At 37.2% G+C, this 19,091-nt stretch overlaps 2 protein-coding genes and 1 pseudogene across 2 annotated transcripts; all 3 read left to right on the forward strand.

Moving 5' to 3' along the window:
• LOC111371044 overlaps positions 1-11,697 on the forward strand; it is a 23,186-nt pseudogene extending 11,489 nt beyond the window's left edge.
• Positions 11,698-13,344: 1,647 nt separating this feature from the next.
• LOC111371045 lies at positions 13,345-14,148 on the forward strand. The gene has a single exon (XM_022992965.1). It carries the CDS (start codon positions 13,345-13,347, stop codon positions 14,146-14,148), a length of 804 nt encoding a protein of 267 aa, XP_022848733.1.
• Positions 14,149-15,186: 1,038 nt separating this feature from the next.
• Positions 15,187-17,425, forward strand: LOC111371046. Its single transcript, XM_022992966.1, has 4 exons — positions 15,187-15,758; positions 15,823-15,982; positions 16,049-16,503; positions 16,879-17,425. The coding sequence occupies exons 1-4, from the start codon at positions 15,187-15,189 to the stop codon at positions 17,423-17,425; spliced, it is 1,734 nt and encodes a 577-aa protein (XP_022848734.1).
• Positions 17,426-19,091: the final 1,666 nt, after the last annotated feature.

Raw genomic sequence — 19,091 nt, forward strand, 5'->3', positions numbered from 1 at the left:
AACTCTATCAATCTTTGTACATTTAAATATATCCCATTCAATTCTTATTTAACATCTCACTAGTAAGACGAAATGAGTTTTAACCAAATTATAATAACAGAATGTAACTTTACCTTTACCAATCACTATATGACAATATGAATGTTCAACAAGAAAAGGTAAATAAAAATGAAATAAGATGTATTTGTTCTATGAATATCTTTTAGCAACTAACTTTGAAAATAATTTGTTCATGGATTTCATGGTAAATATGAATGTAATTTGACGTTTAACATTATTAGTTATTGATTAAACTCGTATGTTAACTTATATTAAATATATTATTATAATGTCCATAGGTAAACTGTGGATTAAAACCAAACCAAACTTGGTTTGGTTTGGTTCGAAAAATAAAATGGTTTGGTTTGGTTTGAAAAAATTTCAAACCGCATAAAATAGTTTGAGTTGAAAATATAGCACAAACCGCCCAAACCGACCCGAGTTGGTTTGGTTCGAAAAATAAAATGGCTTGGTTTGATTTGAAAAAATTTCAAATTGCATAAAATGGTTCTAGTTGAAAATATAGTACAAACCGCCCAAATCGAACTGCGTTCACCCCTAGGTATGATGCTTAGTCGAAACAAGGTATAAACAAAATTTTCTATCCTAGCTTGATTATTTTCCAATTTCTTAGGTTTTTCAATTTAAGGCCATACTGTGCCCGAGTATCTATCTTTCCCTCTCCCTTTCCCTCTCCATCTCTCTAAAATGTCTACTTCTTACTTTTCTACAGGTGTATAGAGCTTGTGCAGATAGAGAAATACTAGATATGTTGGACCACCCGTTTCTTCCTGCATTGTATGCTTCATTTCAGGTTAGATGGAAAATATTGAAATTCTTCGCAGTTGCATGACAATACATGACAATGGTAAATTGAAAACTTATGTGTTGCAAAATCGATTATTTTGAAGAAATGAAATTCCTTCTTTAAAGCCTGGCAGTTTGTATTGTTCATCCATATAAATACAAGTTTTTGCTACATCGGATTCTGTAATCAAGTAGGTCAATATGTAAATCTAGAACCACTTTTTCTGGAAATTTTTAGGTCGTTGATTCAAGCAACATTTTGCAGACTGTACAACTAATCCACCTACATATCAAATCAAACAACAAATTAGTGAATGATTTGTAGAGATTAAAGAAAAAGAAAACAAGACCAAAAAACCATAAAATTCAAGAACGATTTTCCCTTTCTAGATTAGGCTCAGAAACTTGATCCACAATACAAAGGTATCTCCAATTTAAAGGCCATTATCAGTTACAAAGACAGATTCACAAAGAAAGCAGAGGAGGATTTGTTTTTGCACTAAGCAGGAAGAGTTTTTCTCTTGTTTTTCGGGTAAGTCAAATGAAGAGGAAAGACTCCAATTTATAGGCTCATAGGAAGAACGAATTTCCCAGAAATCTTGCAAGATTAGGGTGAATCAAAATTTCAAGATTAAGTTGACTGAAAGATGAGCTCATTCAAGATGAGATAAAGTGGTTGAAAAAGATATCGATTATAATTATCTATCTTTCTTGTGATTTTCAAATTACCTCCAATTTGGTTATTAGGGCACCTAGCCCAATGAGCTGATTATCTCTAAATACCCAACATAATTGGGCTACTTCTATTGTGGCGTGGATTTAATTTTTCAATCTTGGGCTTATAGTCTATGAAGTTAAACGGGCCTCGATTTTTCATCATAGCCTAGGGGATTTGGGCATCACTTACCAAACATGCCCAACAACCTCTACCTTTGACGCCAAATCATCCTGCAAGTCAGATAAGATAACAAATAGCTTAAGGAAAAAGACTTACAAGTTTGTACTGATGTTTAGAAGATTAAGACAGCTTCTAAACTTTACCAATGGAAGCACCTCAGTTTCCATAACTGCAAGATTATATTCTAAAAGGACTTTCTCAAGTTTTACCAATTCCTGAGAAACCATATCTCTAATGAAATACAATTTAACATCTATATGTTTAGTACGTTCATGAAAGATAGGATTTTTGCATGGATAAATAGCAGATTGACTATCAGAATATATTGTCACATTGTCTTTAAAAACACCAAGTTCATTTAATACACCTTTAAATCACAAAGATTCTTTAAAGGTTTCAGTAGCAACAATGTATTTTGATTCAGTAGTGGATAATGCAACAACATGTTGAAATTGTAATTTCCAACTAACACATGAATTACACAAAGTAAACTTGTAGGAAGATATAGATTTCCTATTATCTCTATCACCAGCATAGTTAGCATCAGTAAAACCTTTCAATTTTATTCCTTCAATACTAAACTTATATATTAAGCGAACATTGCATGTTTCTTTCAAATATCTAAATAGCCATTTCAAAGTTTCCCAATGTTTGGGACTTGGGTTGGACATATACTTGCTAAGTGTATTAACAGCAAAGGCTAAGTTAGGTCTACTACACACCATTAGAAACATCACAGAACCAATGACATTTGTATATGGAATTTGTTTCATAAATTCTTCTTCTTCTTCATTAGCAGGTGATTATTCTTTAGATAATATAAAATGATTAGCTAAAGGTAATGTAATAGGTTTACATTCATTCATGCCAAACTTATTCAAAATTTTCATGATATATAGAGCTTGATGCAAAAATAAAATTGAATTAGACCTATCTCTTTGAATTATTATGCCTAAGATCCTTTTAGCATTACCTAGGTCTTTTATATCAAATTCATTACTTAAAGTAGTTTTTATCTCATTTAACAACTTCAAGTTAGGACCAATCAAAAGCATATCGTCTACGTATAGCAACAAAAATACACAGTTATTATTGTTTGAATTACCTTGATAGTATAAGCAATAATCAAATTCAACCTTTTTAAAACCAACTGTTTTAACAAACGAATCAAAACGTTTGTACTATTGTCTAAGAGATTGTTTTAAACCATACAAAGAGCGTTTAACAAAACACACATGATTAGATTTTTGTTTATTTTCAAAACTTTTAGGTTGATCCATAAAAATCTGTTCAACAAGTTCTCCATGCAGAAAAGTAGTTTTAACATCAAGTTGTTCAAGTTCCCAATTGAAATGTGCAACTATTGCAAGTCTAGTCCTAATTGTGGTATACTTAACAACTGGAGAAAAGATTTCATTATAATCTACCCCTTCATTTTGTCTGTAACATTTGGCCATAAATCTAGTCTTAAACCTTGAACCCTCTCCTTTGGTAATTCCCTCCTTAATTCTAAAAATCATTTAAACCAATTAATAGACTTGTCTTTAGGTCTTGGAACTAATTCCCATGTTTGATTCTTATAGAGGGAATTTATTTCTTCTTTCATTCCTTTCACTCAATCCTCAAATTGTTCACTCCTCAAGACTTCTTCATACGTGTTTGGTTCCCTATCAACTAGTTCTTCATAACTAGCATAAGCAAGTTTGAAATCAGACTCTAACATTTGAGGCACCCTATGTGTTCTTCTAACTATGTCTCTAGCTAACCGGTAATCAGATAAAAGGTTTTGTTCTCATTGATATTCCTCTATAACTTCATCACTCTCAATATTTTCACTCTGATTATCTTCTAGTTCAGGATTTTGATGATCCACCTCGATTGAGGTGGTGGGGGTTTGAACACTTAAGGATCTTAAATTTACTTGATATTCGTCACTAGTGTTTTCTTGTTTTTTTTCTCTCAAGGTGTCACTTTCTGATTTATTTCAGGCTCATTAAATGTAACATCAAGACTTATGATGATCTTAACTCCATTTTGACTTCTATCCCAAAGCCTATATTTTTTAACTCCTTCAGGGTATCCTAAGAAAACACATTTTCTGACTCTGGGTTCTAGTTTCCCCTCATTTTGATGAGAGAAAGCAGCACAGCCAAAAGTTTTTAACATAGTATAGTCAGCACATTTACCATACCATTTTTCATGTGGAGTATTACCATTTAATACAGTAAAATGTGTCAAATTAATCAGATAACACGCACTGATAATAGTTTCACCCCAAAAAGATTTAGGAATTCCAGAACTTAACATCATATATCTAACTTTGTCAAGTAAAGTACGATTCATACGTTCAGCCACTCCATTTTGTTGAGGTGTATAAGGAACAGTTTTATGTCTAGTAATTTCACATTTTTTACACAAATCATCAAAAATCTTTATTACAGAAATCTAGGCCGTTATCAGTTATTAGATATTTTATTTTTTTGTCAGTTTGAGTTTCAACTTGTAGTTTCCATATTTTGAAAATTTTAAAGGTTTCAGTTTTATCTTTTAGCAAATAAACCCACACCCTACGAGAATAATTATCAATTATGGACATAAAATATCTATTATCGCCCATTGTAGGATTAATAGCAGCCCCCCATAAATCAGTATGAATATATTCTAAAACTTTAGTAGTTTTGTGCAAGCCAGATGAAAAAGATGACCTATGATGTTTACCAAGTACACAACGATCACAAAAAGACATATTAGACACACAGTCTTTTCCAAATACACCTTTATCATTTAGCAGTTTAAGTCCTTTAATACTTATGTGAGCTAATTTATTGTGCCACTTGTGTGTGTCATCAGTGTTGGTCAAATTTATAGAGGAAGTTTAATTTTTAACAATTTCAGCAGTAATCACGTAAATACTGTTTCTTTTAGTACTTTTACATGTGATAAGAGCACCCCTAATTATTTTAAGCACGTTGTTAACAATTTTACTAGTAAAACTCTTAGTTTCCAATGCTCCTATTGAAATAAAATTTCTAGCCATTTCAGGAATATATCTGACTCCATGTAATTTAAGCACATAACTAGTGTCAAATTTTAATGTGATATCACCAATGCCAACAATTTTATATGCATGATTATTGTACAAAATAGAATGACCACTTTCAGATTCTTGCATATTTTCAAACCAGTCTTTATGTGATGAAACATGAAATGATGCACCAGAATCAAGTATCTATTCATTTAAATGTGATTTCATAGTCAAATTTACTTCAATAGGTTTAGAGTTTAATAACACATATACTTCACAAAATTCATCAGAAGAAGTAATAACATTTGCCTCATGGTGAACCTTTTCCTTTTGTTTATTTTTCTCAACATAACAATTTTAATGAAGTGTCCGGCTTTACCGCACCCATAACATTTTCTATCTTTAGTTTTACTTTTTCACCTAGATAAACTTCTACTTTTCTTTTTACTACTAGACGCGTATCCACTTTGATTATCACGGGTCCTAGACTGAGACCTACTTCTCATCATATGAACCTCACAAATTTTTCTCTCGACTCTCTCAGCTTGCATCTCCGTTTCTTTACTTCTTAACGAGTCTATGACAATTTCAGGTATTAAAGTATCTCTCTCGTATTTAATAGCATTTTTAACTTCTTTATAAGTTTCAGGGATAGCATTTAACAAAATAATTGTCTTATATTCTTCAAATACCTTTTCACCACAGTTAGTGATATCTTGTATGAGTTTATTAAAGACATCCAAATTGTCATCCAAATCTTTTGAAGAATCGATTTTGAAGCTAAAAAAGTTCTCTAGTAGAAAAGTTTGCTTGGAGTTGACTTAGACACATAAAGTTACTCCAATTTTTTCCAAAGTTCTTGAATTGATTTTAATTTACCAACTTTTCTTAATACCACATCAGACAGGTGTAATATTATAGAAGTGTATGCCAATTCATCCATATTCTCTTTTTCTTTAGTAGTCAAGTTTATAGGAAAAGAGTTATCAATAGCTTTAGAAACCTTTTGTTGAACAAGAACACCTTTCATTTTTTGTTACCAAACTGAAAAATCTCCGTTACCATTAAAGTCAAAGTGATGTATCGACATTTTACCAAAAAATGCACAGAACACAAATTCAGATTATGTAAAAGTCACAGGTCACACAGATTACACAGAGTAACAAGATTCCTATGGTTTCACAATAATATACTATTCTAGAACCCCAGGGTTTCGTGAGAATCGAGTTCTCAAATCAAGGGAAGAACTAGAATAGGAATCTGGGTATAAGTCTAAAATAATACTAGATTAAATAATGTAACGACGTTCAACAAATTAATCTAAAGACGAATAAATAATTTCACATAGAAAATTAAACAGGTAATGGTAAGTAATCCTAGGTTCTATCAACAAGCAATGGTTGTTAAGCAATGACAACTCCCAATCCTAATGATCACCCTACACGATGATCTGCTCGTGCGATAATGTAATTTTCAACCAATTTACCAGAGCAGACTTGTCTGAGTCCGTAAATTATGAGAGATGCGAATTTACTGTTTTAGAGCCGCAATTTTAGCATCAAGTAATTCAATAAATATGTGGCAATTTCAACAGTTGATCCACCAAGGGCAAAATTATCCAACTTTTTCTGTGTAACCTAAAATAGAAAACTCCCAACATGCAAAATATCAGAAATAATGCGAGAAACAAATTGCCTGAAGACAACTCATCGAAATTCCAGTCCACGTGCCCTCACGTGCTACCGTCGGATTTACCATGCGATGTCTTTGGAAACACGCACCACACACCCAGCACCGCCTCTACCTGTACGTCACAACCTTGGTCTTCGTTTCACCAATAGACCTCTGGGTTGTCAGGAAAATGAGTTTGCAGGTTCGATTTTTTGTGCAAAAAACTGGGTAGTTCGTTTTTGTCAATTTCATTTGGTTTTTGGTCGGATTTTGGTCGGATTTTCACCATCACCAAGCTCTGATACCAATTGTGCAACTAATCCACCTACAAATTGAATCAAACAACCAATTAGTGAAGGATTTGTAGAGATTAAAGAAAAAGAAAACAAGACCAAAAAACCATCAAATTCAAGAGCGATTTTCCCCTTCTAGATTAGGCTCCGAAACTTGATCTACAACACAAAGATATCTCCAATTTGAAGGTTATTATCAGTCACAAAGACAGATTCACAAATAAGGTAGAGGAGAATTTGTTTTTGCACTAAGGGAGAAGTCAAATGAAGAAGAAAGACTCCAATTTATAGGCTCATAGGGAGAATGGATTTCCCAGAAATCTTGCAAGATTAGGGTGAATCAAAACTGCAAGATTAAGTTAACTGAAAGATAGAACTCATCCAAGACGAGATAAAGTGGTTGAAAAAGATATCGATTAGAATTATCTTTCTTTCTTGTGATTTTCAAATTACTTTCAAGTTTGGTATTGGGAACCTAGCCCAATGGCCTGATTACCTCTAAATACCCAACATAATTGGGCTACTTCAATTGTGGCGTGGATTTAATTTTTCAATCTTGGGCTTATAGGCTATGATGTTAAATGAGCATCGATTTTTCATCATAGCCTAGAGAATTTGGGCATCACTTACCAAACATGCCCAACACAGACCAAAACTCATATTTGTTTGATAATTGATTACTTCCCTAGTGGAGAGCTCTTTTTGCTTCTCGACAGACAGTCTACAAAAGTTTTGAAAGAAGATGCCGTAAGGTAGAAAAAACATATCTTTATACAGATGCACGTGACATTTATGTAGAATACAATGATTAGAAAAGCACATCCCACTGTTCATTGATATTTTATTTGTTGTGTATCTGAACATATAATTAATCTATGATGATTTACACATGACTCATCCTTTTCATAATATTTCTACTTGTATACATCCTCTCTTTATTCTAAGCTTCAGATGAAGGAAAAAGACTTAGCATTGCCACATCTATACACCAGAACGTGACGACTAAAGTCAAACTTCTTTTGAATTATACAAACCAATTATTCATGAAAGGTAATACTTTTAATAGATTTACAGCCAAGAAAAAATAAATGGCTAGTGAAAGACTACTTTTCTGAAAAATCTCCAGCAGTAGAAAAATATCAAACATGCTGATTTATCCTGTCTCGGAAAGGTATCACAAATTGTTTAAATATTTTCACCTGATCGATACTGCATGTGTGCCATATACTATGAGGAAATATGAATACTGGATTTCTTGATTTTCATTACTTGATCTTTTCCATTCTACTGAAATTTTTAGAGTCTTTATACATTTGAATAGCAAACTTCATAGAGTGATTATTTGTAAATGAAATGTTCCTTTACTTTGATGATTGTACTTTTGTTGATGTAAATGACATGAGGATGTTCTGTATCGTAGATTCTATGCTGCAGAAGTTGTTGCACTGGAGTATCTTCACTTTCAAGGTAGAACTTATGTATGAAAGTCACTATACATTCTATGCGAAAATGAACTATCTCGGCCTTTTACTAATAAACAAAAAGCAAATATTCAGAATTGTTATCTTCTAAACTCAATAGGATAAATCATAGTTGATATATCAATCTGTAAAATGCTAGTTGATTTTGGATTCTTTCTTGTATTGCTTTTCTTATTTGTGCCTTATACATTAGCAGTAATATTCCAGAAATCACCACAAAAGTTTTATCATGTGTCGAATTTCTACTTATTTCTTACTGATTATACTTGATGGGGTATCCAAGTAACAATGAGTGAATCTGTATTCAAGTTGAAAAACAAGAGAGATGGAAGACCAGAGAGAGAGAGAGAGAGATTTTATTATTTTTTATTTATTTGTATTAATAAGCAAGTACAGATTTTTTTAATAGTATTGATACAGAAAAAAGTTATTTTCCTGTGATTTGCTATTGCAAAAAATCGTTGTCAGCAACAGCCAATTACAATAAGACAGTTGTCTTTCTGTACAAATTTGTAGAAAGAATATGTATTTATAGCATCGCTCTATTTATTTATCTGCATATCTTGTTGTTCTGGTGTAGGCATAATTTACAGGTTTTTAAAGCCTGAAAATGTTTTGCTTCAAAGCAACGAGCACGTGTCTTTGACAGACTTCGATTTGTCCTGCTTGACTTCTTGCAAGCCACAGGTATGTTCAATCTCTATTGTTTTCCTCCTTTACTAACATCATTCTTTGAAGGCGTCATAGATTGACGAATGATCACAAAAATATATGTATTTTTTTTTCTGTGCTTTGCGCAGCTTTTGATTCTGGAAATAAATGAAAAGAAAAGGCATCAAAAGTGTTAGTAGGCCCCGATCTTTATGGCTGACCAATGCGAGCATCAAATTCTTTTGTTGGAATCGAAGAATACGTAGCTCCGGTTGGTAGTCTTTTTTTTGTCTCTTGGATGTGATTATTTGACTTATTTAACATCTAAAGAGTGTAGCGATATTTATTGGCTTATCTGTCATTTTTCTGCTAAATTAAAATTTTGTTCCACAAGAAATATCTACAAGAAGATTTTGTTAGCAGCTGACCTTTGAGATTATTCGTCTGTACGGGAAATCATTACCGGAGCAGGCCATACTAGTGCAGTTGACTGGTGGGCTCTTGGTAATTTTTATGCTTTGAGTCAGATATGAAACAATTTTGAGATCATATAATATCAGCAAAATTATACTTTTTTGTTTTAGTATTTCTTAAATTTGTTCAAATTGGATGATATCCACATAAAACTAAACTCTCCTTTGTTACTGATCAACTGCCGTTTTGTTACAAAAGAAGACCCAAAAGATCGACACCAAAAAATTACAGAACCAAGACCAACAACCAAGGCATCAAGTAATCATTGATTGGGCTCAAATCAACCATTGTACCCATTTGTACAAGGTGATTAACTCACAAAACCACATTCCCAAACAAGACCCAGAGGTAGTCACTACAATGGACACAAGTCTCTCACAAAACCATAGTAAACCCCTTTCAAAATTGACTTGTCCAGAGATTTAGATGATAATCTTGACACACCATTCAGGGGGAAAGAAGAGGCAGAAGACATTTGCAAACGTATTGCATAAGGATCTTAAGTTTCCTGCAAGTAAAGAGGTGCTGTTTTTTCTTATTTATACATTCGATAAATATAGAGAAAAACATATGCTCATTGAAAATTCTAGTTCTACTGGAAAAAAATTAAAGGCTAGTCTTATAATGATTGAAATGAAACAGAACGTAATGAACTGTAAGCGTTATGCCCTAGGTCCAATCAACCTTGAACATAAATACTTTTAATATATAACTAATGCAATTTAATAGCAGATCTATTATTTAACTAGTAGACAATTAAATTAAATAATAGAGTCCGTAGATTCAAATCTTCGTAATTTTAATCACAAGGAGTTGTGATTGTGAGATACAAATTACATATGATTGAATCTTAAATCGTTCGTGGTCGTAAGTAATAATGAGATATAGATATCGTTATTACAGATAGACCATCAAATGTGACATTACTTACTTGTGAAGTAAGTAACTGGTCTTACAAGCGAAAGTGTGGTGACACTGAAATGAACACGTGGATATTTTGTTATAGAACAAAACATTGGAGAGCCACCGAGAGATTCTACATGGATAACTATCTAAGTGTCAGTGGTTAATCTCTAACGTTTGGTAGTGGAATTGGTCCATTGACTTGAGGTCGTCATGGTACCTTATTTGAGGACACACATACTTTGGCGGTGTTGGATGCTGCTCTGCCAAGGGCCGTTAATACGGCATCGTTCGGGTATGTCAAGAATTGTATGAAGGTTGTGAATGACCAATAGAGGATTCGTCACTTTTAGATAGTAAGAGATTATGATCTGCGTTTCATTCAATTAAGTGGATAACGAAATCCTTGACCAATGCGTACTCATAAGTCGAAAAGGAGTCTTCGACTTATATTGACTTAATAGTGGAGTAAAAGCTATGATTGATAATCGAGATTAACATACTTCCATATCTCGTAATTGATTGGATCATATTAATGAAGGGATTATAGTTTCATGATAAACGAACGAGTTTGAATTTGTCATACCACGTGACATTTTCCGTCACATGTATTGCTCTGACACATTGCTAGATGTCAATCTGGAATGGCGATTGTGAATTGGTGATAAATTAAAAGGGTGTTTTAATTTATCAATTTTGATTAGATCAAAATAATATTTCACGTTGTTAGGCATCGTGATCGAGAACCTGATGAGTCGCACACAAAAGTGAATTGGAAGATTACAATTTGTCAATTAATTAATTTAACAATCGTTGGATAAATTAATTAATTGGGTTGATTATTTATAGGCCCAAATTAATTAATTGGATTAATTAATTCACGGTCCGAATATAATTAAATGGATTAATTAAATATTGGACCGAGTCAGGCCTAGCCCGTTTGGGCTTATATGAATAACTTATTAGGGTTTATAATTTTGGAGAAAATTCATTATTCTTGCTAGCACAAGAAAAAAACCTGAATCTGCAATCTTGTTCTCTGTGTAGATTGTCGTTGGAGGCTGGACAATTGGACAGCTGTGGGAGACAGATCCAAGTTGCTGGAACAAAGATATGACAAAGGAGTTTGCAGATTTTGTAAAAGGTACATCTTTATCACAATTTCTATTTAAACACAAAGACGATTCTTGGTGGGAATCGAAATCTGTTTTTATTTTTTGCTGCACATTAAGTAGATTCCCAACATGAACTTTCTCCTGGTGTAGGTTAGTCTCCAAGCAAAGCAGTAAATGTATCTACTGTTGCACAGAGATCCCAAAAATAGACTAGCTGACTAGGATCACAAGAAGGAGCAAATGAAGTGAAGCAGCCTCCATTTTCCGTAGAGTTAGCTGGGCTCTTGTTCGTTGCATGGTGATGACCCCAGATCTTGTAATCCGGAACTCGACCCATTAACCCCAACCTTCTCATCACCCAAAACTACCAAATCAAAAAAACTACCAAATCATTGTTGGGCCTTTGAGGTCGGGGTTTGTATGTCAACTCACCACGCACTTCTTAACGATCTATGAGAACACTAATTCTACGTAGACCACAATCCTTACCCTATTTGACTCCTTCTTCAACTCAAACAAAGGTTGAACACTTGGAATGAAACACTAACTCCTTATCCTACGAGGATAAGGATCACACGTGGGTAAGTCCTTCTAGGACTCTATCATCAACACCTATAAATAAATAACTTGGGCTCATTCTTGAGGTACATTTTTCATTATCTCTAGTTTATAGCCTCACTCACTAAATTTCCTATTTGCCTTAAGCATCGAAGGGGCAACGAGCACACACATCGTTGCCTTTGTTGCAGGTATTCGAAGGCCGTTCATGTTCATGAAAGTTCGGAGTTCAATCATCAAGTTAGAGATCTTTCAGGTACTATTTTTTGGTAGCATCATTGGCACTGTCTGTGGGAATCGCTACCAAATGCCATGGTTAATACACATCCAGGTCTTCCTCTTGCAAGATCGTCTGTCTCGGACAACCCTCCTCCTCTTGAGGAACGCCATGTCCCTCAAGAAGAGTCGTCGGAGATGCCAACACCTTCTCAAGCTGTGGTTATTGCCAGAGCTTTTGAGGAACTTCATCAGCAGGTTGCCGCAATAACCCAATTATTAAGCCAGAGAAATTCACACCCGTCTCATACCCCAACCCCCGAAGGTGGTTTTATGGCAGATGCCCGGGCTCCAGACCGTTGTACAACTCATGATGATGGTGGGGTTAGAACTTTAGGTGCACCGCAAGTGGCTTCAGGTTTAAGGTCCGTTACAATGGACTCCGCTGAACTTGCTAGAATTATTCAAGAAGGTATAGCGGCTGATATTCAACAAAACACTCAGGCAGCAACAGGGTTCACTCCCAATACGCCATTCACTCCAAAAGTGCTCTCGCATCCCCTCCCCGATAGGTTCAAGTATCCTCGGATAAAGGAGTACAATGGGACAACCGACCGCATCAATCATCTCAATGTGTATATGAATATCATGAACTTACAGGTCATACCTGATGCAGTAATGTGCAAGGCATTCCCTCGGACCCTCACAAACACAGCTAGAGATTGGTTTTCCACATTGGAATTGAACTCTATCGCCTCCTTCTCAGATTTAGCAGATAAGTTCTCCGCTTTCTTTGTGAGCAACAAGCGAACCAGAAAGACAGCCGCATGACTCATGCAAATGCGCTAAGGACCCAATGAAACACTACATAGTTTCATGACCAGGTTCAATAAAGAAAGGCTTCAGATCCCCGATTTACATATCACCGTTGCAGTCTCAGCTCTAACATACGCCATTAAGTGTAAAGCGTTCAAGATGTCCTTGTCCAACACCCCTCCAAAGTCAGTCACCGAGCTACTCACACGAGTTGAGAAGTACATCAATATGAAAGAAGCCATGGCCCCAAAAAAGAGAAGTTTCCTCATCAGGAAGGTTGGATCATAAAAGGCCACATGAGTCCAGTTTGAGACAAGACACACCTTAGGTCAAGCAAAGGCAAGACCCCTCCTCAACATCTTTTACCGGTTTGAACACCTTGAGATCCAACATTATGATGAAGATCAAGGATTCGAGGAAACTGAAGTGGCCTTCGAGATTGCAGTCTCCCCCCGATACTCGTGACAGGAGTATGTACTGTGATTTCCATCGAGATCATGGATATACAACGGAAGACTGTTTGGCCTTGAAACGGGAGATTGAAGTTCTTATAAAAAGGGGATTTTTGGGCTCTTACGTTAACGATGACAAGTGCCCAAGGAATAATCAAAACAGAGACAAGGGCCCAGAGGGTTGGAGAAATAAGCAACCAACTGCAGGTACTATCAATATCATTATCGGAGGAACAACCTCGGGGGAAGATTCTAGTAGCGGACGTAAACAATATGCCAGGCAACCTCCAATCATCTCAAGATTAGATCTTGCATGTACAGAGGACATCACTTTTGGAATGGAGGACTTAGAAGGTATAACATTCCCTTATGATGATGCTCTGGTCATATCGGCCATCCTCGCTAACTTTGAAGTCAGGAAAATTCTTATAGACAACAAAAGTACAGCTAACGTACCGTCTCATGAAGCCTTTGTTCAAATAGTGATCTCATCGGAGCAACTCAAGCCAGTCAAAACACCCCTCCAAGGATTTGGAGGTGGGGTCATCACCCCAGAAGGTATTGTTGGGCTGCCTTTAACATTGGGGGCAGAAGGCAAACAAGTGAAGCAGATCACCACCTTTGAAGTTTTCCATACTCCAATGGCCTACAACGCCATATTGGGAAGACCATTGCTCAATAGAATTCGAGCTATTGTCTCAACTTTTCACTTGGCAATGAAATTCCTACAAGTAATGGAATCGGGGTAGTTAGAGGCAGCCAAACAGTGGCACGACAGTGTTATGTGACTAGTGTCTGGAGAATCAAGGACGATGTTATGCAAGTTATAGAGCTCGAGCTCGAGCACGAGATCCATGAGAGACTTGCTCCAGTGGAGGTATTGGAAGAGGTCGAGCTCGAGCTTATGATAATCGAACGAGAGTTAGATACAATAGTCATGACTGAACTACTGAGTTCTCTCACCTGTAACATCAATATATTCGCTTGGAATGTTGAGGACATGCTTGGAATCGACCCAGAGGTTGCGGTGCATAGACTTAATGTAAATCCGGGGGCAAGACCTGTAAAGCAAAGGAAAAGAGAATTTGCACCAGAAAGACGAGAAGTCATAAAGGAGGAGATTGCCAAACTTGTTAACACACAGTTCATTCGGGAAGTACAATATCCTGATTGGCTTGCTAATGTTGTTCTTGTCAAGAAAGCTAATGGGAAGTGGCGAGTCTGCATTGACTTCACAGATTTGAATAAAGCATGTCCCAAAGACAGTTATCCTCTTCCTTGAATTGACAATCTTATGGACAACACGTTAGGTCATATGCTGTACAGCTTCTTGGATTTTTTTTAGGGTTCACCAATTACTCATGGCGGAAGAAGATCAAGAGAAGACCTCATTCATGACAGACTCGGCCATCTATTGTTATAGGGTCATGCCCTTTGAATTGAAAAATGCTGGAGCAACATATCAAAGGTTGGTAAACAAGATCTTCATTGAGTTAATCGGGAAAATGGTCGAAGCATATGTGGATGATATGGTGGTTAAGAGGAAACAAGTAAATGACCATGTCTCTAATCTTAAGGAAGTGTTTGCCAAGTTACAGAGGTATAACATGAAGCTCAACCCTACAAAGTGTGCATTTGGGGTGGCATCTGGAAAGTTCTTAGGTTTTATGATCACACACAGAGGAATAGAGGCAAATCTCGATAAGATCCAAGCCCTGATAAGGATGGAGGCCTCTAGATAGAAAAGGGACATTTAGAAGTTGACTAGTCGCATAGTAACACTGAACATGTTTGTTTCCCGGGCAGCTGGCAGGTGTTTTCCCTTTTTCAAACTACTTAGGGAAAATCAAAGCTTTAACTGGAACAAAGAATGCAACTTAGCTTTCCAGGAGCTCAAGCAAACGTTATCAACACCTCCAGTCCTTACCAAACCCGAACCCGGTGAAACGTTGCTATTATACTTGGTCGTTTCTCAGAATGCAGTAAGCGGGGTCATGGTGAAGGAGAAAAGAAGAGTTCAGCAGCCTGTCTATTATATAAGTAAAGTATTCCTTAATGCAGAGACACGATACACAATCGCCCTCGCTTTGGTAATAGCTGCCAGAAAATTACGATCGTACTTTCAGTCACAGCCAATTGTTGTGCTCACTAACCAACCTCTTAGACACATACTCCAGAAGCCGGACGTCTTAGGAAGACTATTGAAATGGGTAATTGAACTTGGCAAATTTGACATAGAGTTCAAGCCACGACCTGCAATCAAAGCTCAAGCTTTGGTTGACTTCATAGCAGAACTCTCTCCGAAGAACTCGGCAACACAGGATAACAACCCGAGCACGACCTTGAAAATATGGGAGAGGCTCGGGGGTCGGCGTCATCATCACTAGCCCAGACAAGGCTACAGAAATACAATGTGCGCTCAGATTTGAATTTGAGGCCACCAACAATGAAGTAGAGTATGAAGCCGTTATCATAACCTCGGAACTTGCAAAAAGCCTCGAGTTGGAGCATGTCAAAGTTTTTAGTGTCTCACGGCTAGTGGTCAGGCAAATCGAGGGGTCTTTCGAAAGAAAAGACGAGAAGGTGAGCTTATAGTGTCTAAAAGTCCATGACCTTCAAAGGCAGTTTGTAGGTTGTGAAATCCTGAAGGTGGCCAGGGCTGATAACGTCAAAGCTGATGCATTATCTAGACTCGCCTTTAAGGGTGTGGATGGGCTCGATAAAAGCGTATACATCAAGAGAATTGCAGAACCCAGCATAGCTCAAAAGCCAAGTGTCATGGACATCGACCATGAGCCATCCTGGACGGACCCAATAGTTGATTACATAAGTAATGGTAGCCTACCTGCAGACCCTCGGCTTGCTAGAAGCATTCGGTATAGAGCTGCTAGCTATTGTCTAATCGAAGGAGTCCTGTTCCGCAGAAGCTTTACACTCTCTTATCTAAGATGTCTCAAACCGTTTGAGTCTCTGCAAGCCTTGACTGAAGTTCATGAAGGCATTTGTAGAAATCACCAAGGAGGCCGAGCTCTTACATATAAGTTGATAAGGTATGGGTACTACTGGCCAAGTTTAAAGAAAGATGCTCAGGATTACGTCCGAAAGTGCGACAAGTGACAAAAGTTTGGCAACATCTTACATGCTTCTATTGAGGAACTAACATCCATTCATTACTCAGCTCATTTCGAACAGTGGGGAATTGATATTCTTGGGCCATTCCCCTTGGCCCGAGGACAATTAAAATTTGTAGCTGTGGCAGTGGAGTATTTCACAAAGTGGGTAGAGGCCAAACCACTAGCGATAATTTCGGAGTCGAAGCTCAGGTCATTCACATAGAAGTCCGTCATATACAGGTTTGGGATACCGAAAGTCCTCATCACAGACAACGGAAGGCAATACGACAATCCGCAGTTCAGGAGCTTCTGTGCTAACAATGGGATTGATCATTGCTTGACCTTGGTATCACACGCATAAAATAGTGGGCTTGTCGAAGTAACCAATCGGATCATACTACAAGACCTTCGAACAAGAATAGGGGATGCCAAAGGTGACTGGCCAGATGAACTACCTTCTATACTGTGGGCATATAGAACTTCACACAAGACAGCAACTAGTGAGACGCCCTTCATGCTCGCCTTCAGACTTAAGGCTAACATCCCAATCGAGGTCAGCCTCCCCACAATGAGGAAGCTCGAGATAAATAGGGAGAGACAAACTATTGAGCACCTTGACTTGCTTGAAGAGGTAAGAGAGCAAGCCTCACTTAGAGCTGCAAGTTATCAGTACAGAATGGCGAAACACTTTAACAATAAGGTCCAGACGAGAAGGTTCAGAGCTGGTGATATTGTTCTTAGAAAAGCAGAAGCTGCCGGACACCAACCAGGAAAGCTCGGACTAACATGGGAAGGACCATTCGAGGTCACAAGAAAACTAAAAGTTGTAGGAGCCTATAGCCTTAGAGACACATCGGGGAAGCCATTCCCGAGGCCATGGAACGCCGATAATTTGAAAATTTATTACAAGTAACTGGCTATAACTATAATTTTTCCCTTTTAAGGCTTGCATGCCCACTTTATGTTTGTTTAATTTCATTTTTACTTTACGGGCTCTAATACCCAGACAGCTCATGCTCGAATAAGTTCGGGTATCAACGCCCTTGGGCCCTTTTAATGATATACAAAATTTTTTTTACGATGTTGCTTCCCTATTAACCAAATTAGCATAAGGCCGTACTCCGCGCATGCAGCTAATACCTTTACAAAATTAGCGTAAGGCCGTGCTCCACGCATGCATCTTATACCTTTACAAAATTAACGCAAAGCCGTGCTCCGCACATGCAGCCTTTACCAAATTAGCGTAAGGTCGTGCTCCGCGCATGCAGCTAATAACTTAACCAAATTAGTGTAAGGTCATGCTTCGCGCATGCAGCTAATACCTTTATCAAATTAGAGTAAGGTCGTGCTCCGCGCATACAACTAATAACTTAACAAACTTAGCATAAGGCCGTGCTCCACGCATGCAGCTAACACTCGACCAATAGAACCAAACACATGACCTCAAATGGCAACATGTCAAGCATAAAATGCCCCAACCTCTTTGATCCCAAAATGTCCCCCCAACAAAGAACTTTGAGATCGAGATCGGGTCATGAAATAACTGTACCAAACACATGACCTCAAATGGCAACAGGTTGAGCATTATAGGCCCCAACCTCATAGATCCCAAAATGTTCTCCCACCAAAGAATTTTAAGATCGAGATCGGGGCATGAAAATAACTGTACCTCATGTAACCATACCCGACCTTATCCACAAAGGAATGAAAATTTAAATTACAAGGGACAAGCCTGACCTTATCTTTTAAATCAGCAGCGACCCATTGGTCCCCCCTCGATATAGCAAATTGAAAAATCAATACCCAACACTAGTACTTGAACTCCTTAACCCCTAACATAACTATACATCTCAGAACTTTGAAATTGAAGCCCAATTTTTAAAAGGATCGATCTGTCCATAGCTTCAACAATTAGTATTGTCTAGACATACCCTCGAACTCTTCACACACAATCGGGCTATGGACGTCAACATTCGAGCAAATTGGTTATGACATGCGATCGAACTCTTAACAATTATAACATCTCGAGTTCAAAAATACAACATCCACACACGAACATAGAAAATGTGCACGATCTCAAGACAAAAGCAAGTTGCATGAACTGATAAAAAAACAGATTGAAGACCAGTTCGGGCAATATACATTAGCAAAAAATAAATTCATAAGCCAAGGTCGGGTAAAGTACATCAGCAAAAAGAAAAGTTACAAAAATGTGTGTCTCGGGGCCGGGGAAGGGCTTAATCTAGATCGATGGGGTCACTCCTACCTCCTTGGTCAGGGTTTCCAGTATCATCGTCATCATCATCAACATCGGCCTCTAAGGAAGAAAGCTCGAGTTCCTTGGCGAGCTCGTTCACAGTCTTTAGCTCCTCAACCATGGGCTTCAAGTCCTCAGGGAGCTTGGTCCAGAGGAATGAACGAGCTAGTCGAAGCCCGTAGTAATACGAGCCAGACCCATACTGGCCCAGAAGAGTCTTGAACTCATCAGACTGTTTGAACTCCTCGATGGCCTGAGTTCTAGCCTCTACCCGAGCTTTCACCAGCTCCTCCTCAAATGTACTCCGGGATTGAAGAAGCTC

Source organism: Olea europaea, chromosome 22, assembly GCF_002742605.1.
Source record: "Olea europaea var. sylvestris chromosome 22, O_europaea_v1, whole genome shotgun sequence".
Lineage (NCBI taxonomy): Eukaryota > Viridiplantae > Streptophyta > Magnoliopsida > Lamiales > Oleaceae > Olea > Olea europaea.

What these genes read in the sequence shown, in the direction of transcription:
- LOC111371045 (XM_022992965.1), top strand. Translation starts at nt 13,345, where the DNA reads ATGAAGATCAAGGATTCGAGGAAACTGAAGTGGCCTTCGAGATTGCAG.
- LOC111371046 (XM_022992966.1), top strand. Translation starts at nt 15,187, where the DNA reads ATGTTTGTTTCCCGGGCAGCTGGCAGGTGTTTTCCCTTTTTCAAACTA. An exon ending in TCGAAAGAAAAGACGAGAAG is followed by an intron (nt 15,983 to 16,048) that starts GTGAGCTTATAG and finishes GAAATCCTGAAG; the next exon opens with GTGGCCAGGGCTGATAACGT. An exon ending in GCTCAGGATTACGTCCGAAA is followed by an intron (nt 16,504 to 16,878) that starts GTGCGACAAGTG and finishes CGCATAAAATAG; the next exon opens with TGGGCTTGTCGAAGTAACCA.